Source organism: Physeter macrocephalus, chromosome 14 (assembly GCF_002837175.3).
Source record: "Physeter macrocephalus isolate SW-GA chromosome 14, ASM283717v5, whole genome shotgun sequence".
In the NCBI taxonomy this organism is placed as follows: Eukaryota; Metazoa; Chordata; class Mammalia; order Artiodactyla; family Physeteridae; genus Physeter; species Physeter macrocephalus.
Genome location: NC_041227.1, coordinates 11,226,314 through 11,253,324, shown reverse-complemented (window position 1 = coordinate 11,253,324; position 27,011 = coordinate 11,226,314). Strand labels below are relative to the sequence as shown.

The following is a 27,011-nucleotide window of genomic DNA, read 5'->3' as shown; positions in this document are numbered from 1 at the left end:
GTGGGTGTGATCTCAGGGTAGGCCTGGCCTAGCCTCAGTAGGAGGGCTGTGGGGCAAGAACGCCCAGCAGGGTCTGTCTCTCCTTAAACCAAGGGGGTGGGACTTCTGGACCCCCATCAGTTAGTCATTGGCTATGAGCTGGTGTGGGGCGGGCACAGCTTCCATGATGAGGTGCCTCCCAGTGGCTAAGGGCAGTTTTCTGGAGAAGGGGACAGCCGTGAGCACTTAGCAGCCAACACGCACAGCAGCTCACACACTGGGCGAGCCTCACAGCATCTGCCACAGAAGAGAGCTGATGAGCTCTTTACAAAATTAAAAATGCCTGTACCCTTGACCCAGCAGCCCCTCTTTCAGGAGTTTTGTCTGTGGATGCGCTTTAGCAGCCAACACGCACAGCAGCTCACATAGATGGGCCCAGTGAAGGGGACTGGGCGAGCCTCACAGCATCTGCCACAGAAGAGAGCTGATGAGCTCTTTACAAAATTAAAAATGCCTGTACCCTTGACCCAGCAGCCCCTCTTTCAGGAGTTTTGTCTGTGGATGCGCTCACACATGTGGAATGATGTATTTACTCAGATGGCAATGGCAGTGATAGCAGAAGCCTGGAGAACACCTGAGCGCTCATTACAAGGGGACATATTGGATGGCACAGTGGAATACACTGCAGCCACTAACAAAACAAAAAGTGTGAGGAAGCTCTTTATGTGTTGATATGGAATAGTTTCTAAGAGGTAGTGGTAAGTTAAAAATTCAGAAGAGTGTAAATACTGTATTACCATTTGTTTAAAAATTTATTTTGTATGTACATGCATATGCATGTGTATAATTTTAAACGTACAGACACTCTCAGCAGAAATGTACAGTATAACCAAGCAACTGGTAACGTTGGTGGTCTTCGGGAAGGAGAAAAACACAAGAATGGGACAGAGACTTAAGTTTTCACTGTATACTCTCTGTACCTTTCAAATTTTGTGCCGTAGGCATCTGTTACATAATCAAGTAAAAAATAAAGTAATTCATTTTTAAAACAATTCTGGATCTGCTGTTTACTAGCTCAGTGATGCTTGTCCTTAGCCTCGGTTTCCTTACCTGTAAAATGCAGGTGACAAAGCCTTCACTTCATAGGACTTGCAGATATTAAACAGGGCAATTCATAGAAATCACTTAGTATAATGCCTACCTGCTAAGTAATCAATAACTGTTAGCTGCTGCTGTTAATATTATTATCATTTATATTATTATGGTTTATTACCTTGTAGGGTAATCGTGAGAATGAGCTTAAATAAAGTATATTGTATACGGTAACACAGTGCCTAGCAACACAGTGTGTGTGTGTTTCTTTTTAACACAATACAAATTAATAAATGTGTGTGCATATACATATATAGATATATTTTTAAGGGAACTAGAATCGTGTTCTACATACTGTTTTGTAACCTGATTGTTACACTTAATACATTTTAGGCACTTTCCTGTACTGTTCATATTCAGGAATACTCGTATTTTACAGCAATAATGGTAGACCAGCAGTGCACCCTGGGAGTGGGAAGGGTGTTAGCGGTTCATAGCAGCAGGGCAGTCTCCCTGTGTCTCATCGTCCAGAGGTGGTAGAAGGCACCCAGGAGCCAGCAAGTCCACTGTCACTTGATGGCCCTGAGCTGTCAGAAGAGGCTCTCTGAGCCTTCCTACCTGGAGCATTCTCTTGAGGAGTAAGAATAATTTAACCTGACAAATCCTGGGAGAAGGGTCTCAACAAATAATTATGAATTACTCCTGATCCTTTGAGTTAATCCAGTGGTATCCATAATGAGGTGTGTGTACGAAGATCCATAGGAGGCAAAAGGAAATATTAGAACTTACGTTTCTATTTAATTTGAATCTCCTTTACAATCTCTGTTTTTTGTGTTATTTATTTTATTAATTTTTGGCTGTGCCGCACAGCTTAGTTCCCCGACCAGGGATTGAACCTGGGCCCTCGGCAGTGAAAGTGTGGAATCCTAACCACTGGACAGCCGATTCCCTGTGTTATTTTAAAATACATTAATATAGTAGCACTTTTTTTATAATAATAAAATAAAAATTTGTAACTTGAAGGTGCATGCTCAAATTCTTTTTACTGATAGGAATATACAAAATTGTATCTAGGGTATTACTTCCAGGTTGTCTGGTTGTATGGTATAAATTAATTTCTCCTGGACACTAGGTTGATTTGACCTAACTTTGAACCTCAATCTCAAAAGGTAAAGGAGGAGTTTGCCAATTTAACGTACCATAGTTGAGTCCTAGGACATTTCAAAAGGATTACTCATGTAATAGTAATAATAGTAATAGTAGTAATAATATCATATTGTATTTTACAAAGCTTTCCAATGTCTCAATAATAATATAGAAACAAGCTTAGGCAATAGAATAATCACTGATTCTCAAATGTAATTGCTTCATGTGTATTAATTACAAAAGCATTGATCATAGTGTTAAAGTTTTTGGTGTACATTTACAAAGGAAAAAGAAAGTTGAGGTTTAGTAGCACAGAAAAACACTAGCTTTAAAAATTAAATCTGAAATCATGAAAAAAGTTCCAACTTCCCTAGTAATCAGGAATGATTACTGAGTGCAGATTGACTGTGAATGCAAATCGAAACATTAAAGTACAATTTCTTGCCCCTCATACTGGCAGAAGTGTTAAAGTCTGATGATTTTCCAGGGTTGGTGAGGATGCTTTGGTGCAAGGGGTGTAAATCGGCACAGCCACTTTGGAGGACAGTTTGGCAACGTTTTCAGAGATAAAAATGCTCATGCCATTCACTGCCTCTGGATCTGCCCTAGGGAGATACTCTTACACAAAGAGGCACATACAAGCATGTTCACCACAGCTGTTAATGGAAAACAGTTGGAGACAGCCATCGTTGGGGGAACATTAAAAAGATAGTGACTTTTAAAAAAATAAAAATGGAGGGGAGGGATAAATTAGGAGGTTGGGATTAACACATACACGCTACTATATATAAAATAGATAACCAATGAGGACCTACTGTATAGCATAGGGAACTATACTCAATATTTTATAATCTGTAAGGGAAAATAATCTGAAAATGTATATATATATATGTTTACCTGAAACTAACATGACAGCGAAAATCAACTATACTTCAATAAAATTTTTTAAACAGTAAAGTAGAATTTACAAAACATAAACTTTATAACTTTAAAGTGTAGAATTCAGTGCGTTTTAGTATATTTACAGGGTTGTGCAACCATCACCACTGTCTTAATTCCAGAACATTTTTATCACCTCAAAAAGATACTCTCTGCACACTAGCAGTCACTGCCCATTTCCCCCCTCCCCTTTCCGCTGGCAACCACTAACCTACCTCCTGTCTCTATAGATTTGTCTGTTCTGGACATTTCATATGAATGGAACCATACGATCTGGCCTTTCGGGGGCGGGGGTGGGGTGACCGTTTTATTGTGATATAATTCACATACCATGCAAGTTACTCATTTTAAATGTACAGTTCAGGGTTTTAGTATATTCACAGAGTTGTGCAACCATGACAACAATTTTAGAACATTTCATCACCCCGAAAAGAAGCCCCATACCCTTTAGCTATCATCCCTGAAACTCTCCTCCCCAGCCCCGGGAAACCATTTCTGTCTCTATAGAGACAAAGGCAATCTATAGATTTGCCAGTTCTGAGTATTTCATATCAATGGATCATAAAAGATGTCTTTTGTGTCTGGCTTCTTTTACTTAGCATGTTTTCAACATTCATCCACATTGCAATATGTGTCAGTACTTCATTCTTTTTTACTGCCGGATAACATTCCATTGTGTGGATATACCACATTTTGTTGATCCATTCATCAGTTGGTGGACATTTGCATTGTTTCCACCTTTGGGCTAATAATGTTGTTATGAACATCCATGTACAAGTTTCTGTGCGAACATAGGTTTTCTATTCTCCTGTGTAGAATTGCTGGGTCATATGGTAACTCTGTTTTACTTTTTGAGGAATTGCCAAACTTTTCTACAGCAGTTGTGCCATTTTACTTTTCCACCATCGATGTATTAAGGGTTCCAGTTTCTCTATATCCTTGCCAACACTTATTTTCCATTTAAAAAAAGTTATAGCTATCCAAGTGGGTATGAACTGGTGTCTCATTGTGGTTTTGATTTCCATTTCCCTCATGACTAATGATGTGGAGCGTCTTTTCTTGTGCTTATTGGCCATTTGTATATCTTCTTTGGAGAAATGTCCATTCAATCTGTGGCATCTTTATGCTGTGCTGTAGAGCTGTTCAAAAGGAATGAGGCAGATCTATATGTAGTCACCCCTGATCATAACACTGAGCAAAATAGCAGGTAGTAGAAACTACCTGCTATAGGACTTCTCTGGCGGTCCCATGTGCTTCCACTGCAGGGGGCACGGGTTCAATCCCAGGTCTGGGAACTAAGATCCCACGTGCTGGGCAGCCAAAAAAAAGAAAAAAAATGATGCATTATAGAACCATAAATTTTATATAAATACACACAGGTGTGCCATGTGTTACATACACACACCCCCAGTACTGTATGGTAAATATAAATATGTAAGAGCATAGAGAAGGGTCTGGTGGAATATTCCGCAGACTTATCAAGATGCTTGGTTACCTTGGGGCAGGGAGAGAGAGAACTAGCGGGGGTGGCATTTCATCAAAAGGGACTTTTGTCTTATTTATAACATTTTACAAAGTATTCATGAACTATTTGGTTAATAAAAAATTGTATGAAAACTCCTTAAAATATATACACAATTAAAAAATATAAGAAAAAGGAAGCAACTGGGGAACTCTAGAGAGGGGTTAGAATCAGTGCTTTCACGCCACGTGGAAGTGAATGTACAATTACTGTTCTGAAAATGTCATTGATCATTGATTCCCTTTATAGCTCAGACCTATTTCGTCTTATGTCCTTTTTATCAAAACAGTTTTGTTGGTCTTTTACTAATATATAACAATACAAATAGTACAGAGGTTTATAAAGTTAAAATTAACTGATCCTCTCTTCACCTCAAACCCCTCCTTCCCCATGACAGTTAGTGTTAGTGCAGCTTCTTTTCCTAATAAACCTCTGTGTTTTTGTATTTTCTTCTCACCCCACCCAGTAAGGTGTGTTTCGTCAGGTTTCTGTTGTTGATGGGAAAAAGCTCCTTCCCCTCTAGGGGTAAGGGAAGTCTTTTTTTTTGGCTGCGTTGGGTCTTCATCGCTGCATGCAGGCTTTTCTTTAGTTGCAGCAAGCGGGGGCTACTCTTCGTTGCGGTGAGCGGACTTGTCATTGCAGTGGCTTCTCTTGTTGCGGAGCACGGGCTCTAGGCGCGTGGGCTTCAGTAGTTGTGGCTCGTGGGCGCTAGAGCACAGGCTCAGTAGTTATGGCACACGGGCTTAGTTGCTCCGTGGCATGTGGGGGTCTTCACGAACCAGGGATCGAACCTGTGTCCCCTGCATTGGCAAGCGGATTCTTAACCACTGCGCCACCAGGCAAGTCTGAAAGGGAAGTCTTTAAGCATCTGTGATAGCGGTCTTGAGCCTTGCTTTGTATCACCCCCTACCAGAGATTGTTATTTTGCAGATCTCAAGTTCTGCTCAGGTGTCTTTATTTCATAAAAAGCTCGCATGATGATTCTGATGAGCCCACAGGGTTAAGAGTCATTAATCTGGTGAGTAACAGAGCAATCATAAATTGTACCCATGATGCTTCTTAGAGAATTATTTTTGGTAGGTTCTTTATGAGAGAGTAATGAGCCTGTCAGCTTTGTGGAAACATGCCTGAACTTAGATGGTCTGTTTTGTTCCAGGAATTTCACAGAATTTTCACTTTAGGTTATTTTCAGCATTGGGGCTTTAACTCTAACTAAATACTCTACATAGAGCTACCATCTGAGCCTGAGAAAGTGATCTTGGATTCCTTTTTGAAAACGGTAGGAATAAGTGGTACAGGGCAAACTTAGCTTTCTGCCATTTCAAATCGAAAATGAGGGGATATAGCAAGAATGACAGATGCTTAAATCTTCCATGCCAGGCAAACTATCCCTAGGTCTTGTTTTGTAAAGTTTTTTCACCCCACCCCCACCCCCAGATTTTTGTAGACTTCTTTATAGTATGTTTGCCTTCGATGCAAGTGACAAACTCACGTGACTCATAAAACTCCACACTAATTTCCATTCTTAATGTTTTCAGACGTAAAACTTGCAGAAATTCATAGATGCCATTTAGAGCCGTAATAATAGTTTCTTTAGAATAATAAACCTGAGTAATCTTTCTTATATCTTAAATTTTTGTTAAACTTTACATTTTCTCTTCTAGGTATTCTCATGGGAGCAGTTATAAAAATTATAGAGTTTAAAAAACTGGCAAATTGGAAGGTAGGTTGACCCAACTGTTCTTTTTTTTAACATAATTACAGTTTTTATTGGCTCTTAAGTTTAGTGACACTGATTATGGTGGCTTTCTTATCATTCCTTGACTGTCAGTGAAGTTTATATTGTCCCATTAATTGTTTAACATTCTGGTAGATTAGGGTTGATATCTTTACAGCTGAGTTTTTTGAAAAAGCATAAATCTCACACTGTGTCAAATTAACATAGGAGCATTCAATGCCATGTTTTGTTATTTATTTGCATTTTCATCATCGTAGACTAACTTGCGGCATATAAGGCTCTAATTAGCATTTAACATTAAATAATGTTTATTGCTCCTAATTCCATTCTGACAGCTGAGCCCAATAAGACATATCTGCCCAGCACTGTAGACCTTACAGAAGGCTTTATATATTGTAGCTTCTGTCATCCTCATGACAACCATGGAGGTAGATTGACCACATATTATCCCCATTTTTACATATGAAGAAAGTGACCTCTGAGAGGTTGGGACATGTCTAACATCACAGAGCTAGAGAGCGGTTGGGTTGGCTCTTGTGTCCAGAACCTCTGGTCCTATGTGTTCTATATTTTCTCTGCCACACCATGCTGTCCTCACTTGTGGACGTTCCCACCCTTACGTTCACACAATGGTCATTAGAGCGTGAGGTCCAAGGACTAATTGAAACTCAAGTTTCAGCTTAAACTTTGAGCATCTATATCGAGTAGGGAGTTTAACAAGTGTGTAACAAAACTGATTTTGTGGAGGGAAATAAGGTCCATTTCAAAATATTAAAAGAATTGTATGGTTAAAATGTGTCACATTTGAGCCCTTCCTACTTTGACGCAGCTCCTAGGTGTGAGGATTAATTTACCTGTGGACCTGTAGAGTATAAATTCGCAAAACAGGGCTTCCCTGGTGGCACAGTGGTTAAGAATCCACCTGCCAGTGCAGGGGACACGGGTTTGAGCCCTGGTCCGGGAAGATCCCACATGCCGTGGAGCAACTAAGCCCGTGTGCCACAACTACCGAGCCTACGCTCTAGAGCCTGCGAGCCACAATTACTGAAGCCCGTGCACCTAGAGCCTGTGCTCCGCAACAAGAAAAGCCCACCACAATGAGAAGCCCGTGCAGCGCAACGAAGAGTAACCCCCGCTCACCACAACTAGAGAAAGCCCAAAGCCCACACACGGCAACGAAGACCCAATGCAGCCAAACATAAAGAAATAAGTAAATTAAAAAAAGAAAAATTTGCAAAACAAGCCTCATGGTCTGACGTAAAACACAATTTGAAGCTGTTATAAATAATATTCAGGATATGTTTTATGTATTAAATGAATTCTCAAAATGTACATTGAGCTTGGAATATTTCTAGAGCTACCCTCAGCTGGGGAAGGGGCTAGGCAGGCCCCACTGGAGCATGCTGTGTATGAAGCTCAACTGGTTCAGTTTAACCCCCCCTCACAGTGGCTTCTGCAACTGGTTCAGTTTAACCCTCCTCACAGTGGCTCATTCTAGGGCAGGAGCAACTGACTGTACACCCTTTCTCAACTCTTAGACTAGATAGAGCCTGATGTGTAAATACCGCCTGCTAACACATTTTGTTTGATTTAAAATCGATCAAAATTGGAATCGATTTTAAAACAATTAAAAAATCATTACGTTTTTTGTTTTGTTTTGTTTTTCATGGAGGAGAAAGAAAGAGTAGCTTTATTTCTTTGCCAGGCAAAGGGGGAACACAGGCTAGCGCCTCAAGAACTGTGCCCCCAGTTTTATTTTAGATGTTATTAATCTATACAAAATTCTAGAAATTCACATAGATTTTAAAAAATATTTTAAACTGCTTAATTTGTAATCTTTTTTTAAAATTAATTAATGTATTTATTTTTGGCTGCCCTGGGTCTTCGTTGCTGCGCGCGGGCTTTCTCTAGTTGCAGTGAGTGGGGGCTACTCTTCGATGTCGTGAGCAGGCTTCTCTTGTTGTGGAGCACGGGCTCTAGGCACACAGGCTTCAGTAGTTATGGCATGCGGGCTCAGTAGTTGTGGCTCACGGGCTTAGTTGGCCCAAGGCACGTGGGATCTTCCCAGACCAGGGCTCAAGCCTGTGTCCCCTGCATTGGCAGGTGGATTCTTAACCACTGCGCCACCAGGGAAGTCCTCACATAAAAATTTGAACTTCTAGCTTCTCTTGAAGAAGCAGAAGCTCTCTCAACACTAGGCCCACATTCCCCACAGCAGAGATCCGAGGCACTGAGTGCAGCTGCGGCTCTGGGGAATGCTGTATGATCCCTTCTCCGAACAGGAGGAGGAAAGGTTATCTTTCACTTTTAGTTTTATATGCTTCGGTATTATTAAATTTATTTTTCAACAGATGTTAGTTTTCAAGTTAAATAACAATAATATATTGAATAGTATAGATGAGTGAACCACAGTTGGGTGGTGAATGTAAATTAAGTGCCCTGAAGAGCCATCTAGACAACCAGTGCTTGACCTCAGAAAAGGGTGAGGTTTTTAGGCTAAGACAGTTGGGCAGGCTTTCTGGAGGAGCAGGTGTTTGTGGAAGCCAAAGCAGGAAGTAGGATCTGTTTGGAAACTGGGTGCTGTAGGGAACAGGGGAGGTAAGAAAAACAGTGAAGTTGCTGGGTGTTTTCTTTCCATGTAGGTCTGTTTCCAAACTGTCCTGCTGGGCCTGCCTTCTACCTGTATTGTCATATGCTTAATATATTTCTTTAAGTCAACTTGCTTTTTTATGTATATAAGTCTTTATAACAGTTTTTTTAAAGCTTTTATTGTGGTAAAATATGCGTAACATAAAATTTAGCATTTTAGCCATTTTTAAGTGTACAATTCAGTGGCATTAAATACATTTACAATGTTGTTTAATCATCACCACTATCTATTTCCAGAATTTTTTCATCATCCCAGACAGAAACTCTACCCATTAAACAATTCCCTATTCCTCTCTCCCTACTTTCTTTTCTACTTTCTATTTTTCTTAGTATTTTCTATTTTTTTAGTTGCCCCTATTCTACTTTCTGTGTTTATGAATTTACCTATTCTAGGTACCTCAAATGGGTGGAATCATACAATATTTGTCCTTTTTTATCTGGCTTATTTTATCAATACTTAGCATGATGTTTTTAAGGTTCAGCCACTTTGTAGCCTGTGTCATAACTTCTTTCCTTTTTATGGCTGAATAATATTCCATGGTCGGTATATACCACCCTTTGTTTATCCATTCATCTGTTGATGGGCCCTGGGGTTGTTTCCACCTTTTGACTCTTGTGAATAATGCTGCTACGAACGTTGGTGTACTATATACATTTATTTTAAAGGAAACATTATAATACTGTTTTAAGTGGGAAGCCAATATTGTTTTTATAAATAAATACGATAAAAACAAAGTGGTACATTTGCTTGCTGAAGCCTCTGAGGTCAAGCCTGTCCTCTTTGTCAAAAAGGGGGATCTTCGTATTGGAGAGAGCCTCGTTAACACGGTAGCACCAAACTGACACGTCTGACTTAATTGGGATTGAAAAAGAATCAAAAAGGGCTGACTTTCTCAACCCGTGGGGTCAGTGGTATTCGACACACATTGCTCAAGTACCAGCTAAAACCACATCAGATCACTTTAGGGGAGATACTGCCCAAAGGGATCTTTCTGTAACACTATTCTCTGTAAGGTGGTGTGTGCATTTCCTGTGGCTTCTGTAATTACCACAAGTCCATTTAAGTGTGGCTTAAAACAGCAGAGATTTGTTCTCTCATAGTTCTAGAGTCCAGAAGTCTGAAATCAAGATGTTGGCAGGGCCACACTCCCTCAAGGGAGCGAATCCAAGCCCTAGGGGAGAATCCTTCGCTGCCTCTTCCGGCTTCAGGTGGTCCCAGGCATTCCTTGGTGATGGCAGCCTAACTCCTGTCTCTGCTTCAGTCTGTCCTCCTGTGCCTTCAGTCTCTGTGTCTGTGTGTCCCTTTCTGTCTCTTTTAAGGACACTGTCATTGGGTTTAGGGCCCACCCTAATCCAGTATGATCTCAGCTGGATTCTTCCCTTAATTCCATCTGCAAAGACCCTATTTTCAAATCAGGTCGCATTCTGAGGTTCCAGGTGGACATGAATTGGGAATAGAGGACACTGTGAACCCACTGCAGGTGGGTTCTCCTTTTTCCCTGGGGAGGTTTTGTTTCTGAAACTCCCAGAGTCTCTGCAGTGGCCCAAATGCACAGATCCTGCGAATAGGTTGCCCCACAAAGCACAGAGATCGGCCCATTTCTTTTCACATGGCCCCAGTCTGAGTCATGAGCTTGTGATACAGGCAGTTATTTTAAGACTTAATAAGGCGTTTTCAGAAGTCATCATTTGCTTCTATTTTGAGCCTTTTTTGAATGTTATTTTAGTCTTTATGGTAACAGCCAGTACATTTGTAAGGATACATTTATCGTTCTTTTGAATAGGGATTTTGACAAGAAGTCAGACTGTCAAGATTGTGACATAGAAGTTTTCATATGAAAAGGGCCTGATTTTGCAGTATTAAATAGACTGCGTATTACCTGTAGTCATTTTGGGTTTGAGAACCAGTATGTATTTTCCCCCAATCCACCAACAACTAGAGAGCTGTATTACTATAGAAGATGAAATTATTATTCCATTCCCCTCAAAGGTGGCCATATTCTAAAAATACCTTTCATAATGGTACTTAATATTTGAATCTGAAAGCATGGCAAGGGGCTCGCTTTATAGCCATCTCCCAGGTTGCAAGGGCATCAGGTGAGGACTGTTTCATCACATCAGATTTAGGAAAATGGCATCGTTGTCTATGACACGCAGAGAAAAGGCAGGGCTATTTTAAACATGAGTAGGGTTTACTCTTCCTCTAAGTGGATTGGTTTAGGGCTTACCGTTAACCTTTTTCCTGGAGGAATCCAATTTGTGGACTTGTTTTTGAAAGTGTTCTATTTGAATTGAAATGTTTTCTATATTAAAATTAGTTTTCTTTCCTTAGTAAAGAATAAAAAGCATACCTCTGTATGTTTGGAAGTGGTTCATTCTGCTATTTATTTTGCTGGTCACCTTTTAAAATCATTTGTCCTACATTTTTAAATGCAGGTTTTGAGGTTTTTGTATATTTGTTTGTTTTTGTCACTCCTTTTGTTTGATTTTATTATCAGGTGGTTTAAGCATTGTATTTTTCCGCTGGGCCAGGTTCTAAGAGAACAGTTACTTTGGCTCTTCATTGATGGATTTATTTCTTAATTACACAGATTTCCTGCCTCTGAAAATATCCATTTTATATTTACAGGAGGAAGAAATGTTTCGTCCAAATATGTTTTTCCTCCTTTTGCTTCCACCTATTATATTTGAGTCAGGATATTCATTACACAAGGTAAGACTCAGGCACGCATTAGTGCTTTTGGTCCGGGTGGCTCCATGTGTTTGTAAGGCAAGTTCCTTAAAAGCTCGGGTGTTAATTTAGCAGTGGTGGCCCTGTGTGAACACCCTGGCGTGTGTGGTAGAAGCTGGACTGTCATGCCTGACTTGTAGAGGGAGCAAACATGGTCAGTGGGCTGCTTTCATGGTTTCAGGCAATGTGGCTTACTAGTGTTTTCCATAGAGGGGTACTTTGCCTAGAAAGCAATAGCCAAAGTGATTTTGATGGTACACAGGTGTTACATTGACTCCTCTTGGACACAGACTGACCCATGTTAAGAGGACAGACTGTGTCCTGGGATGACACGGACAGGTGCCCCAGGCCTACTGGTTCTCTCACATCACCATATCAGGCCTTTCTCCTGCCTTGGGCCCATCCATCCTTCAGTGTCTCCCCTCTCAGGGCAGTGCCCTGGGCCTCAGCTCCCAGCCATTATGCCCTTTAAGCCCCAGTCTCCATTCCTTCCCACCCTCTCCCTGGCCCTGCTTTTCCTCACCAGACTGGAACCCCATCCTTCCGCCTCATCTTCCACCTCCTTCTGGCCCATTCACCTACTCCCACAGTTGCTCCGCTCATTCTTGGCTCCCTGACCCTGGAGAGCAGCATCACTGGCCCCTGCTCAGTTCTCTGCTTTGCTCTGGCATTTCTGGTCTCTGTCTTCCAGCTTCCATTGGGGCTCTTTCTGCCTGGGCAGGAGCTTCTCACTTTTAAGCCAGTTTGTGTGTGTACCTGAGTCTTTTCCTTGTCTATGAGTTCCTTTTTTAAAAAATTTGTATAGCAAACTTGTTTTTTTTTTAATAAATTTACTTATTATTTATTTATTTATTTTTGGCTGCGTTGGGTCTTCGTTGCCTGCGGGCTTTCTCTAGTTGCGGCGAGCGGGGCTACTCTTAATTGCGGTGCGCCAGCTTCTCATTGTGGTGGCTTCTCTTGTTGCGGAGAGCGGGCTCTAGGTGTGTGAGCTTCAGTAGTTGTGGCACACGGGCTCTAGAGTGCAGGTTCAGTAGCTGTGGCACATGGGCTTAGTTGCTCCGCAGCATGTGGGATCTTCCTGGACCAGGGCTCGAACCCGTGTCCCCTGCGTTGGCAGGCGGATTCTAAACCACTGTGCCACTAGGGAAGTCCATATGAGTTCTTTTTAAATATAAGTGTGTTTAAGTTTTAAAATAAAAAGGTGATTCAACTTAAAATACTAGTAATACAACAGTTATTTTGTAAATGTGATTTTAAAAAACTGAGACGGTTGGAAGGACTAAGGTTCGGCATATCTTTGGAGAGAGGAAAGAGCCTGCACTTTAGAGCCAGAGAGACCTAAGCCTAATCATGCGCTGCCCCCTATAGGTTCCTTTTGAGTAGAGTAGAAATTAAAAACAGAACCAAAAGATCCCCAAAACCCTACCTCCTAGGTTGCTTTGAGATTTACATTAGATGAAAGAATGTATGCAAAGCACCACTCACCACATTAAATAATTGGTAGTGCTTCTTGTTATTATCTATTATAATGTGACTAGTGTTATTATTAATAATAGCATAATAAACTTGAGTTAAATTTGTTATGAGAGTTTTGGTAAAAACATACAAATTAAATTTTTAATTTTCCTCCTGGATATTAAAGCAAAATTATTCTAAGATGTTCAGGCCAGATTTTTTTTAAGTTATTATTTTATTGTGCATTAATCAAAAGAAAAAGTGAAAAGGAAGTTTAATATTTTAAAAATCCCATATCTTATAAACCGTTACTGACATCAGATAATTGTTAAAAGGAAAATAAGCAAGAAGGATTTGAAGGTCAGTATCTCTCGCTCTTTAATTTTGTGAACAAATCTTGAAAGAACTGAGCAGATTATGAAAATATTTCAAAACAGTGCTGAAGAAAATGGATTGATTTTTTTTTTTTTTTTTTTTTTTTTTCCCCCTTTGGCTGGCACTCGGCTTGTGGGATCTTAGTTCCTCGACCAGGGATTGAACCTGGGCCCTCGGCAGTGAGAGCACAGAGTCCTAACCACTGGACCGCCAGGGAACTCCCAAAAAAATGATTCGATTTTGACTTAAAAACATAAGACTGGTTATTATATTAGCACATGTAAAGTTTTTATTTTCTAATTTTTTGGAGGGAGGGGAAATAAACTTATTCAAAATTTGAGGAAAATAGTCGTTTCTTAAGCGAAGAAGTTTTTGAAGATGGCTTTACAGCAGAAACTGTGACAATTTATGTGAAAGGGACCAGTGTGAGTTGGAATGGGAATTCAGAGACTTCTGTCCACTGCCTACCCCCCCCAAAGAAGATAGGAAGTTGACTTTATTTTAATATTGCTATATTTGCTAAGGTAAATTTGGACTTGGAATAAAAATTTCAGTACAATTATCATCAGTTGGTATGCATTAGGTAGGCAGCTATTTGGTTCTTTAAATTATTAATATCATATAAAGAATAGAACTTTTTTAAAAGTAAATTTATTTATTTATTTGTTTGTTTTTGGCTGTCTTGGGTCTTTGTTGCTGCGCGCGGGCTTCCTCTAGTTGCGGCGAGCGGGGGCTACTCTTCTTTGCGGTGCGCGGGCTTCTCATTGCGGTGGCTTCTCTTGTTGCGGGGCATGGGCTCTAGGCGCGTGGGCCTCAGTAGCTGTGGCTCACGGGGTCTAGAGCGCAGGCTCAGTAGTTGTGGTGCACAGGCTTCGTTGCTCCGCGGCATGTGGGGTCTTCCTGGACCAGGGCTCGAACCCATGTTCCCTGTATTGGCAGGTGGATTCTTAACCACTGCACCACCAGGGAAGCCCAAGAATAGAACATTTTTTAAATTATGTCTGAGAGAAGCAGATAAATGTGCTTTATGTAGCAAAGGAAAGTTCTTATGGTGGGGCAACTTGAATTTGGGTAACTTTTCAACATCCAGATTAATATTAGCCAACTACGTAAGTTATATCAGAATTAGATCCCTATAAACAGAACAAGACTTAGTGTAATCTATTTTTAAATAACAAAATTAAGCAGCTCTCTGCAAAGAAAAACTCATAGATGAAAGCCTTTTGTTCAGGAAAAAACCAAATCATTGTGTTTGCCTTGAGCTATTCTAAAATTCTTTGTGTGCTAAAGATTGATACGCCAAACAAAGTAATTGAATGTCGGATTATGGTCAGCCAAATCAAAATTGCAAAAAATGAAGCGAAGAAACTTCCGAAAGGAGATAGGCTTAGTGGGTTGTCAGTGGTGAGCTGAGGACAGTCTTCTGAAGTGAGCTTTAAAGTATCAGTTCCTGGGAATTCCCTCGTGGTCCAGTGGTTAGGACTCAGCACTTTCACTGCCGAGGGCCCGGGTTTTAATCCCTGGTCAGGGAACTAATATCCCACAAGCCGCGTGACGTGGCCAAAAAAAAAAAAGTATCTGTTCCTGTTGTCTATGGCTTGACAATTTCTGAGCGAAAAAATGGTTTTCCTTGTCCAGACCCACATCACGGACCACCAAGTTACCCTGGCCTTATTCCTAAACAGAGTCCACAGGATTCTAATAAATGGCTTAATTTTTAAAATTTTATGGAAATTTGAAAGATGTTACCATACTGCTTGGACTCAAATATTTTCTCTTAAATGCTGTATAGATGGGAATATATTTTATCTGTCATATTTGATGATACTAATAGAGTGAAATAAAATTGCTTAAAAGATGTGGGCTACAAAAAGGAGCTTCTGATAGTATAACCTATTGTCGTGACATTCTTTGTAGTAATGTACCTTTTCTTAATTAATTGAAAAATTATAATTATATAAACTTTGGACTTTAATCAGACATGAAACACAGTTAATTCCTTCAGTACCTATTCATGGGGCATCTTGCATCTGACAGGCAGTATGCCAGTGACTGTGTTGTACAAAGCAGATGTGGTCATTGCCCCCATTGAGCCTGCAGCCTAGTGGGAAAGACAGATACCAAATAATTACATAAGTAAATGTAACGTTTCAGCTATGTCAAGTGCTACCAGGAGAGAGTCGCTGTGCATTGAGAACATAGACTGGGATCTGACTTGGGTAAGGGATCAGAGAAGGCTTCCCTCAGGAAGAGTCAAAATGTCCTGAGACCTTGGGACATTAAAGTTCACTAAGCGAAGGGGAAGGAAGAGTGGGTCCAAGCCCAGGGAGCATGATGTGTTTGAAAAACAAAAAGCTACCAGTGTGACTGGAACCCAGAGAACAAAGGGGAGGTTAGAGGCCTTAGAGGGGTCAAACCTTCCAGGCTTTGGTTGGGTTTTAACTGCGTTTTGAGTGGAAGTGGTGGTCAGAGTGTAGGCAGCACAGTCAGATTTATCTTTTGCAGAGATCATTCTGGAAGCACTTGGAGAGCAGAGGGCAAGGGCCAGGGATGGTTGAGACTTGTTAGAAGCTATTGCAGTGGTCCAGGGGAGAGATGATGGCAGTTGGGCAAGGGCGGTGGGGATGGTGATGGAGAGAAGCAGGGAGATGTGAGTGACGTGGGGAACGCAAAAGCCACAGGACTTGGCTCTGCATTGCATGTGGGAGTGAGGGAAGATGCCCAGGTTTCCAGCTTGCCAACCAAGGTGGGTGATGGTTCCCTTTACAGAGAATCAAGCGTGTGAGGAGGGCCAGCTGTGGGGTCCATGACTTCACTGAGCAGACCAGCCTTTCTAATCATTCCTCTCATTTCTGTTCTCTCAAACAGGGTAACTTCTTTCAAAATATTGGTTCCATCACCCTATTTGCTGTTTTTGGTACGGCAATTTCCGCTTTTGTAGTAGGTGGAGGAATTTACTTTCTGGGTCAGGTAAGGAAAACATCTTTGGAAAACTTTGAAAACCTTACATTCTTAGAGCTCATGCAGGGAAGTGGGGTAGTGACAGCTCATGGGGGTTTTACAGTCAAGGTAAATGCTCTCCTGCAAAGAAATCCAGACTCAAACAAGGCACAGTAAAGGCATGCTGAAGTTGTCTCAGTGTCTTCGAGAAGCTTTGGTGTCTGGAATTGAGTGAATCTTTTCCATAATCCCCAAAAGTATTTGATATTATTTGCTAACGAATATTGTCTTAAGTTGGAATACCTAAAAATAAAGCAGAATATATACCATCAAGATCTTCAAACTTTAACAGTATCAATTCTGTTATCAGACTGAATCAAGGTTAAACACTGTTTCTTTAATAAAAATTTGCATTTTAAAAATCAAAGGTTATTCTGAATGTCTTCACTCAATTCTAAGCTGTCCTGTAGAATTATTTTCCCTGGATTTTCCACCATTGCTAAACCAATTCCCGGTGTCATCAATTGAGTGTTTTGTACTTTGAATTCAAATTAATTTGAATTAATTTAAACCAGACCTACCTAGGAAGGTAGTATCTGTAGCTTTGCATTATGCACGTCTATGCATGTCACAGTTCTTTTCCAATATGGTCAGTTGCAGAAAGTTTGTCCGCCCTAGTTCTGCAAACGCAGTTTGAGATTCAGGCCTTGGGGTGACTGGCAGATTTCTCTTACATGTGTCAGATGTGTCTGCTTCTTTTGATGGCTATCGGTAAAAGCCCATTCCATCTGATTTTCACCTTTACTGCTGCCTTGATGGCACCAGAATAAATCTGTCTGTCATTCAACCTTCTTCATTGCTCAGCTTCCAGCATCAAATGGGAATAAACTTTAGAGAAGAAAACTAGTTAATTTGGCTTGCACGTATTAGTGTTCATTTTCATACTTCCTATGTATGATGACTGAATGCATGCCTAAACTAAAACTTAGGAGTTTTCTGTATTTTTCAAGTGGTTTGGGGACTGAAGATTAATGTCCTTATTAGTTTGTAATAAAGCACTAATGGACATTTTAATCTTCTTGGCTGTTCTCCAGGGGGTTTTTTTTGTGTCTGTGTGTTTGTGTGTTTTATTTTACAGGCTGATGTAATCTCTAAACTCAACATGACAGACAGGTAAACCTTTCATACTGTAACACCCATGTGGCTACTTTTCAGACTGGGGCCAAGTTTTCTCCACATTGATTCCTGGCTGTGGTACTTCTCTATTCTGTCTTTTCGTTTTGCTGACTGTTTCTGCTGTAGAATCTGTTCTGAATTAATTTGTGTCTCTGAAATGAATCAAAACTATATTGAGGAATTTTGAAGATCTCCAGTCAGAGGGTTGCTGATGGAAATGATTTAGTTTCAGCTTTGAAGGGAATAACTCGGTTAGTTAACTGCCACCTCACACACACCACACGCTGCACCATTGTCCTTTTATTATTAAGGATCATCTTCAACTCATTTCTAAGGCTTTGCAATGGCCATAATGAAAAGTTGTCTTCTTTTTTTTTTTTTTTTTGCGGTACGCGGGCCTCTCACCGCTGTGGCCTCTCCCGTTGCGGAGCGCAGGCTCCGGACGCGCAGGCTCAGCGGCCGTGGCTCACGGGCCCAGCCGCTCCGCGGCACGTGGGATCTTCCCGGACCGGGGCGCGAACCCGTGTCCCCTGCATCGGCGGGCGGACTCTCAACCACTGCGCCACCAGGGAAGCCCAAAATTGTCTTCTTGATAGATTCGGGATGGAGTCGGGGGTGAGGTGTGAATCTTTACTCTGGGATTCCCACCAAGGCAGTGGGGATGGGGAGGAGGAAGCAGGTGCTCTGTTGTGGGCATCCTTCTCAGGCTGCAGCTACTCCATTGGGCACTCAGAGCTGCTGTCTAGGAGCCCAATCCAGAAATTTCCATAATTGGCTTAGCAAGAAGCAACCTAGGAAGCCGAAGTTACCAGAGCCAGCGCCAAAAAAGTGCACACACACAGCGTTACCTGGTCTGCTGTCTCTGAGAAGTGCAGTGAGTATGCAGCCTTGCTCTGTGTTTCTCTCCTGGGAGCGCTGGATTCTGTCTTGTGGCTTGGCTGGGGAGCTCGGAAGTGGGGCCCAGTGCTCAGCCCCGGGGTCCCTTTCACTGGGCCAGCCAGAGCTTACAGCCTTCAGCAGCAACTTGGAGATTAGAATCTTGGAGCCCTTTTCCTGAGAACTGTGCCTTTGATAACATCAAGTCCAATCTCATTTTCTCTCCAGGGACATAAATTTCAAAGCCTTTGTTGTAAGATAGTCATGCTATACAAACAAGTAGCTAAAGTCACATCCCTGTTCCATAAGGAGCATGAAGCCGAGCAGAACTGATGCCTGCATTTTGTAGGTATTTTGCAACTGAAAAGAAATGCTCAAAACCCAGTGGATGTAAAGGAAGATGTCACAGCATTCGGTCCTTCAACCTGTTTGGGGGCAACTGCTTTAGAGATACAAAAAACGCTTGATAAATCCTTGTGAAATTGAATTGAACCGGAGGTTGTGATGTTCAGGAAGAGAGGAATAAAAGAATTGGCCCTTAGACAAGCAGAGTAAGAACCAGGTGGAGTTTCTCTCTGTGTGGGCAGACACTTCCTTTCCTGTTAGAAAGTGACTGTCCCACAGATGGGGGGTGCTCTGGGGGAAATTAGCCAGCGGTCGCAAACCCACACAGCTGCAGGGCCTGGCAGAACCCTTCACAGAGGGGAGCTGGCCAGGTGTATGTCTGGAGGTGGTGACAGTGGTGAGCCAGAGAGCCCATCGTCTGAAGGGGACAGCCACCTCTTAGCTCCACCTGCTAATTACCACGTGGGAACATGGGCCCAGAATTGCCAGATACTTAATTGTGTTTTTTCCAAAAGAGGCCAAGTTTCTGGATTTTAATAGGGAATTTTCCTGTTTTAAATGTTGCCAACTTGATCCATTTTTCAAAACACCACGCAGGTCAAACATGAGGCCTGTGGACCTCTGCACGGTAGGAAACATAAAAATAACTTTTTTGCACAGAAGGTTTTACTTCACTGGTGTTTCCTCTGGAGAGCTAATTCACTCATAGATACATCCTAAATTATTTCACCATCCCAGTCCATTTTCTTTTTCTTTTTTTTTTTTCAATTTTTCAATTTTATTTATTTTTGGCTGCGTTGGGTCTTCGTTGCTGCACACAGGCTTTCTCTAGTTGCGGCGAGTGGGGCTTCTCATTGCGGTGGCTTCTCTTGTTGCAGAGCACGGGCTCTAGGTGCGCGGGCTTCAGTAGTTGTGGCACGTGGGCTCAGTAGTTGTGGTGCCGGGGCTTAGTTGCTCCACGGCATGTGGGATCTTCCCAGATCAGGGCTCAAACCCGTGTCCCCTGCATTGGCAGGCGGATTCTTAACCACTGTGCCACCAGGGAAGTCCCCCAGTCCATTTTCTTTTTGTTTTGTTGACGTTGCTGTCTTTTGAGATGATGGAATAAAGAAAACACATTGTTCAGTTGAACTTCTGGCTTCTGGCCTTTTAAAAGACTGGGTCATAAGGTGTGAAGTGGAACAGCTGCGGGCAAGATTCAATGACTGCTTATATTCAGACCTCTCCATGATTCAGGCAGTTCATATTTCAGACTTTCCGTGTTCACTGTCAGAAACACTGTGCCCCAATTTAGAGTCTCAGCCAAAGCTAAATGTGTTACATAATTTATGCAAAGCACTTCTCCCCCAACATTTTATTGTGGAAATTTCAAACACACAGAAAAGGTGAAGCACTGTACAGTGGACACGCACATGACCACCTAGATTCTACAATCACTGTTTTCACTGGATTTACTTTAACCACAGATCTTTCCATCTCTCCATCCCCCTGTCCATTCATCAATCCGTCTTCTAGTTCCTGCTGTTTGATTTTCAGTTCAGGATGCCACAGGAACTATGACAAAGAACATCAGTCAGGCCTCTTTCAGTGCAACTGAAACCCAGCACCAACTTGTTTTAGCAAAAAAGAAGTTTGTTGACTCGTAGCACAGAAGTGTCCCCGGAGTGATGGCTTCCTGCATGACAGCCTCTGGGGGCCTGTGATGTCAGGAACCTCTCCTCTCTCTGTCTTAGCTATTCCCTGGTCGACGTCGTCCTCAGGCGCGCTCACCCCACGTGGCAGTACCAGTGGCTTTCGGCTCACGATCACCCTCGCCGTCCCCGCCAAAAGGGCCAACCTAATTCCTGGTGACCTGGTAAAATGCCTGGCGATGGACCTCTGACCAGGCTTGGGTCCCCTGCCTACTCCTAGAGCCGCACGTAATACAGGGATGGAGAGTGGAGGAGGCCTGGCTCCACAAAGGGGAATTGGAGTGCCGTTACCAGAACTGGTAGCACCCACTGGGGCTGTGGGCGCTGTCCACTGTGCGCTTACTGAGGGATGGAGGGAGGGGCCCGCGAGCCGTGCAGAGTCGTCGCCCAGCACGCAACCAGCTGCGCACTCCCGGGCTCCCACCCCGCTTTGGGATGCACTTTTTTTTTTTTTTTAACTTATTTAGGCCTCGCCGCACAGCTTGCGGGATCTCAGTTTCCTGACCAGGGATCGAACCAAGGCCTTGGCAGTGAAAGGGCAGAGTCCTAACCAATGGACCACCAGGGAAGTCCCCAAGATGTACTCTTCAGACGTTCTTCTTCCTTCGAGGCCTGTGTTATGTCGCTGTGGGTGACGAGAGTGGGAATAAAAGAAGGAGTGGAGAGAGAAGAATCTCTGTGGGTTGCAGAGCAAGGGCCTCAAGGCCAGCTGCCAACAAATCATGGCCTCCCGGGTTGGTAGCTGTTCGGTGGAGTTACCTTTTCTTCCCTCCCCGATCCCTCCCTCCCACCTGCCTGCCTTCCCCAGATATCTCTGGGCGCTCACAGTGAGGTGAGAGGCAGGTGAAGTCACAGCTCATAATGCACGCGACAAGCTCTGTGAGGACAGGGCAAGTCTGGGAACTGAAGTCTGAGCTGAGGCCGTCTTTGAAGTGAGCAGGCTCTCCTGCATGAATTCACATTAACCGAACTCAGGGTGCCACCATGGAAACCAGTACGCCAGATTATCGATTTGTGAAGAGAACTGTAGCTGGCAGGGCAGCCACGCGTCCCTCCCCACCAGCACTCCTCTCCCTGAGCCCGGAGCCAGGTGACCGTGGAAGGCTGCTGGTGACATACGCTGGACAGAGCACGCTCCAGTCCCCAGGCCAGGTAGCTCCTCATCCCTCCCAGACCGCAAGCTTGGTGAGGGCGGGAAACAGGTGGATGGTCTCTGGCTCACGTCTCTACCCGAGGCTGTCCCCTCGTGGCTCCTTGCGTTGCGGAAGGGGGCAGACCTAACCATTCTGCTGAGCTGGAAGGAAAGCAGTGCCAGGCGAGGCCTTTTGAGGGAACCGACAAGGGCTTGCAAGAACTCTAAGGGGAAGAAGACAAATGGGCTGCGTGAATAATCGTCCTGTCTCCTTAGGCGGCCCCCAAGGCCCCGCGGGGTGACCTGGCCCTGCCTCCCTCCCAGACTGCAGCATTTCCAGCCACTTGCCCTCACTGCGCTGCTGCCAGGCTCACTGTTTTGTTTCTCAGGCAACCAGGTTTGCTCCACCTCAGAGGTAGCTTGCTCTGGTCACTGCCCCCAGGTCTTGGCTTGTCCATCTGCTTCTTGTCAGGTAGGCCCTCGTTTAAATAAGCGTCATTTCTTCAGAGAGGCCTTTCCTGACCCCCCGATCTAAGTGGGCCCCACCCCCATGCCTCCACAACCCCTGCCATGTTACTCTTTCTCTCATCACCCTGACTTCCTGTGTAACACTCGCCTTTTCTAAGTTGACCTTGGCCTCTGGGTATTGCTGTAGCCAGTGTAGTGGCTAAGAGCACCCACTCTGAGCCAGATGGCCTGTGTTTGGATCCGGGCTTTGCCACCTCTTAGCTGTCTGACCTTGGGCAAGTTCCTTAACCTCATTGTCCCTCAGTTTTCTCCTGTGTAATCAGAGCAATACTAGTACCATTTTCATACGGTTGCTTTGTGGATTATTGAGTTACTGTATGTAAAGTGCTCAGAACAGTGCCTGGCATGTGGTAAGTGCCACATAAATATTTGCTCTTATTATAAGCGTTGGGACTTCCCTGGTGGTCCAGTGGTTAAGAATCCACCTTCCAATGCAGGGGACGCAGGTTCAATCCCTGGTCAGGGAACGAAGATCCCACACTCCTTGGGGCAACTAAGCCCTCACCGCAACTACTGAGCCCGCACGCTCTGGAGCCTGCGCGCTGCAGCGAAAGAGCCTGCATGCCACAACTAAGACCCGACGCGGCCAAATAAATAAATAAACAAATAAATGTTTTTTTTTTTTCAAAAAGCCTTAGTGCTTAAAACATATTAGGCAGTTAATGCCCATTTGTTGGAGGTAGTTAGACCCTCGTGGGTACTGGGGTGAGAGCTGCTGGCCTGGTGGCAGGCAGCACTGGTGTCGCTGTCTGCCTCCCAGGCTGCGCAGCTCCTGAAGCAGGCTGGAGTTGCTGCTGACTTTTGGCACTTTCCTAGATGTTGCAGATCTGAGCGGAGGCTGGCGCCGGTCACAGATGGCACGCCGGTGGCCTGGTGGCAAGGGGCAAAGCAGAGGTCAGACCCAGGAGCGCACGGGCCGTTTAGGGGCGGCCCTCCGGGCCACCATGGTTCCAGCTGCTCTGACCAAGAAGGCTGGGATGGCTGTCATGTATTTAAGCAAAAGTCTTCCCTCTGTCATTGGTCAAAATAAAATCTTGGTATTCTCAGTGGAAAACCGGGCCATTCCTAACAGCAACTTGTAGAGTGGGACTTTCACGTCTCCACCCACAATGTCAATTGGCAGGTATTTTAAGTGGAGAAAAAAACACCATCTTCTGTAGTTCCTTCAGCTACAGTGTGTACTGTTATGTTATACTAAATATAGTCTTTGACTTTAATGTTTTACTGTGTGGACCAGGGGTTAAGCGTTACAGAATTGCCCTTTCCTTTTCTCTTTGACAGTTTTGCATTTGGCTCCCTAATTTCTGCTGTTGATCCAGTGGCTACTATTGCTATTTTCAATGCACTTCATGTGGACCCAGTGCTCAACATGCTGGTTTTTGGAGAGAGCATTCTCAACGATGCAGTCTCCATTGTCCTGACCAAGTAAGTGTGCTTTCTTCAAGTGGCGGAACTAAAGGGCCTCGTATCAGAGGGGCAGATATTTCCATGCAGCTGCGTATACAGTTGCTTATCCTCTGGGTGATTGGTTCACTGCTTCTCCATCTTTCTGGCCTGACAAGCCTTGATGTGCCCCAGGAATATTGTCAAGGCCCAGGGTGATTAGAGGAGAATCTGCCTTTTAGGATCTCCCTTTTAGCAGTGCTTTTAAATTAAACCCAGCTTGGACTTCGCTGGAGGTCCAGTGGTTAAGACTCCACGCTTCCAATGCAGGGGGTGTGGGTTCGATCCCTGGTCGGGGAACTACGATGCCACATGCCGTGGGGTGTGGCCTAAATAAGTAAATAAAGCCCAGCTTCTCATCAGCATCACCGGGGGTGCTTATTAAATGTAGCATTCCCAGGCGCCACCCTGAGAGCTTCCGATTCAGTAGGTCTGGGGTGAATCCCCAGATGATGCTGGAGCAGCCAGTTGCGGGATCAGTATTTGGGCAGCATTGTTCCAGATGAAAGCATGTGACAGAGGCCCTATTCTCCCACTTGTGAGCCGGTGCACGTCACCTTCCTTTCCGCAGCTGTAAGGTACGGTAGTGATATTCACGGGCGCCCTGCCTTAAGATGCTATTATGTGAAAGCTACTTTGGAAATTGCAGATCTTTTTCAGTTGTTCATTGGTGTACTGCCCTTGTTGATAGGCTCTGAGAAATTAAAGATGAGCCATAAAATGTCAAGAAGTCATTGGGAAAAGCAAATGAGTCTAAGTTCATCTCAAATCCATTTGTCGGATGCGGGGCTATTTCCTTGCACTCTGAGGTTTGTGGTGTTCAAGTATGGGCAGGAGACCCAGACAGTTTTACCAAAAAACAAGAAGGTACAGACAGTCAAAGCAGTTGGAGAAAAGAGCCCTGGACAATGTATCAGAGATGAGCTAAGAGAATTTTAGGGGCCATTATGTGTTCTGTTAAAGAATAGTTTTTCCATTTTGATTTTGAACTTGTTTCCTTTGTTGTGGGATTCCTTGCAAAGCATAACCACTCTGTGGTTTTCTTAAAAGCCTTACTATAAACTATATTCAGCATTCTTACGTTGGAATGAAAGAACATTTTATCGTGGAAAGAGCCCAGGTCTTGGGGTCAGGCTGACCTGGGTTCAAGTCCCAGTGATGGCCACTCAGCTGTGTGACACCCTCGGTCAGCTCCTCAACCTCTCTGAGCCACAGGTGTCTCAGCAGTAAAGTGAGGGTGATAATGCCTCAGCCTGGAACTGGATTTGAGGATTGAGTAGTTAAATATACTATGTGAAAAGCATCTGCCATCGGTTAATGTGAGATCCTTTCCTCTTCTGCTCCTGTCCCCCAGCTATTGTTTGTTCTGTTTTTGTCCTGCTTTTGCAGGAAGAACTTACCAAATGTTGCTTAATTGAAAGAGGTGCTCAGCAGACCCTTAAACAAAACAAAAACATGTGTATATATTCTAAAATAATACATATATTCTGCATATAAAATTTAGAAAACTCACAAAGAAAGAAAGAAAAGAAAAAAAATACAAGCATTGTAACGCCCAAGAGATAATTACAGTTAACAATTTGGTAGAAGGTACATGTAATGTATTTAGATGGGTATATACTGTATTGTAACTTTTCCATTGAGTGGAGTTGATAAACATCATTTATATTTATAACATCATTTAACTAGTTGCAGAGTATTCTTTCTGTGGATTTACTGTGATCTGTTTATGAATTTACTGTGATCTATTTGACCAGTTCCCTATTGTTGGCTTTTTCATGTTTCTCTTGGCAAAAATTTCTATAGCTTTATTAGGAAATTATCATATATCATGCTGTAAGAGCTTTTAAAAAAATCTGATATTTTTTCTTAAGATCTACTTTGAAAGCGTCTTAGTTTTCCGGTTTTTACCTTTATCTTGTGTCCTGGTTGTGCATTTGAACATTTGTGATAAGGAATTGTGCCTAAATTGGAGGTGACATCATGAGTTATTCATATACATGAGGAGCTAAACTCAACTGCCTTGTCTCTAATTTATTTTTTTCTTAAATCTGGCAGAAGTAGGATCTTTTCTGAGCTTTCCCAGGTCTCCTTTGCCACAAAAAGGCCAAAGGTTAGGAGATACTTTCTTTATAAAAGGAGAAAGGATGGAGTCATTGTAACTAGCCATACATTCTTCCTGGAAAAGTGCTTTTGAAGGCCAGGTTCACCTATGATGACGGTTTCCAAAATTGAATCAGTGGGCCACATGCATATATGGTTTCCAGCCTTCACCTCCACTACTTACCGGTACACAGGCTGGGGTAGGAGTCACTGACCTAAGTCTCTGACTCAGATGGGTTGTCCTGTGAGTCCGTAGGCATTTTCAGGTGAAAGCGGGAGATGGGGGAGAAAGGGGATGTGGTAGGTCTGCCTTGTTTTTGCAGTGTAGGGGGGAGGTGTTGTCAGCTTTCCTTGGTTACAAGGAAGAATCACATCTTGTTTTTCAAAGTGATCTGATGATGATACATTTATCTTTGTAACTGAATATGTGAATGAATTACCCCTTTTTTAATGTTTTCACTTTCATAAGTGCCAGAAAGCTGAGTATCTTCTGTTTCTTCATTAACCTTAATTAAATTATTTTTAGCTTTGATTTGTTACTATGACAATCTAGTCTTACAATACTTGAGGTAGAGGAAACCTTTTGTTCTCTGCAGCTGCAGCTAAAGCTCATGAAATGGATCCTGAAGCAACATTGTCTTTTATTCTTTAAGGTGTGAGAAACATGACCTGAAAAAATAAAATGCACAACATTTCCAGGCTACAAAGAGTCCTAATTCTACCTTCATTTATCTTGAGTTCAGAAACCATTGGCCTTGGCCCTGGGTCTGCTGTTAACCATTGGTGTGACCTCACCCAGTTAGCCACTTTCTTTAGGCCTCAGTCTCCTTTGCATGAAAAGAAAGCAGTGACACCAGCCAGTGTCCCAGCTGTGGTAATGAAATGAGGTGGGGGCTGGATGCTATGCTCGTGGCCCTCGGATCCATTTGGGACCTAGAGGTGATCTTAGCCTTCAAAAGTACTTTCCCAATAAGAACCTTGTTGGTTCCCAGCTTTCCCCAAGTTGGGATGTTAACATGGGATCTGCTGGGAAAGAAAGGGAATGGGGCTATTGGGGTGAGTTTAGAAATCTTTTATGTGAAAAAAGTTGGTTTTCTTTTTTGCAGGACTTCTCAGAACCTTTATTATGTTGTATTATACTGTAAATCACC

General features: G+C 43.0%; 1 protein-coding gene and 1 long non-coding RNA gene across 11 annotated transcripts in view; both read left to right on the top strand.

Moving 5' to 3' along the window:
• Positions 1 to 27,011, top strand: part of LOC129392795 (uncharacterized) — a 176,323-nt gene that overhangs the window by 67,021 nt on the left and 82,291 nt on the right. The window lies entirely within an intron of this gene.
• SLC9A8 (solute carrier family 9 member A8) overlaps positions 1 to 27,011 on the top strand; it is a 74,454-nt gene that overhangs the window by 18,920 nt on the left and 28,523 nt on the right. For 9 of the 10 annotated variants that reach the window (XR_003683084.2, XR_008619416.1, XM_007100300.4 and 6 more), the window contains exons 4-8: positions 6,343 to 6,401; positions 11,695 to 11,778; positions 16,495 to 16,596; positions 17,705 to 17,739; positions 23,596 to 23,739. Coding sequence is in view for 8 of the 10 variants with exons in the window: in XM_007100300.4 (XP_007100362.1) it covers positions 6,343 to 6,401; positions 11,695 to 11,778; positions 16,495 to 16,596; positions 17,705 to 17,739; positions 23,596 to 23,739 (424 nt within the window). In the remaining 2 variants the exon portion in view is untranslated. The remainder of the gene's footprint in view (positions 1 to 6,342; positions 6,402 to 11,694; positions 11,779 to 16,494; positions 16,597 to 17,704; positions 17,740 to 23,595; positions 23,740 to 27,011) is intronic. The other variant, XM_055090893.1, reaches the window with a different exon arrangement.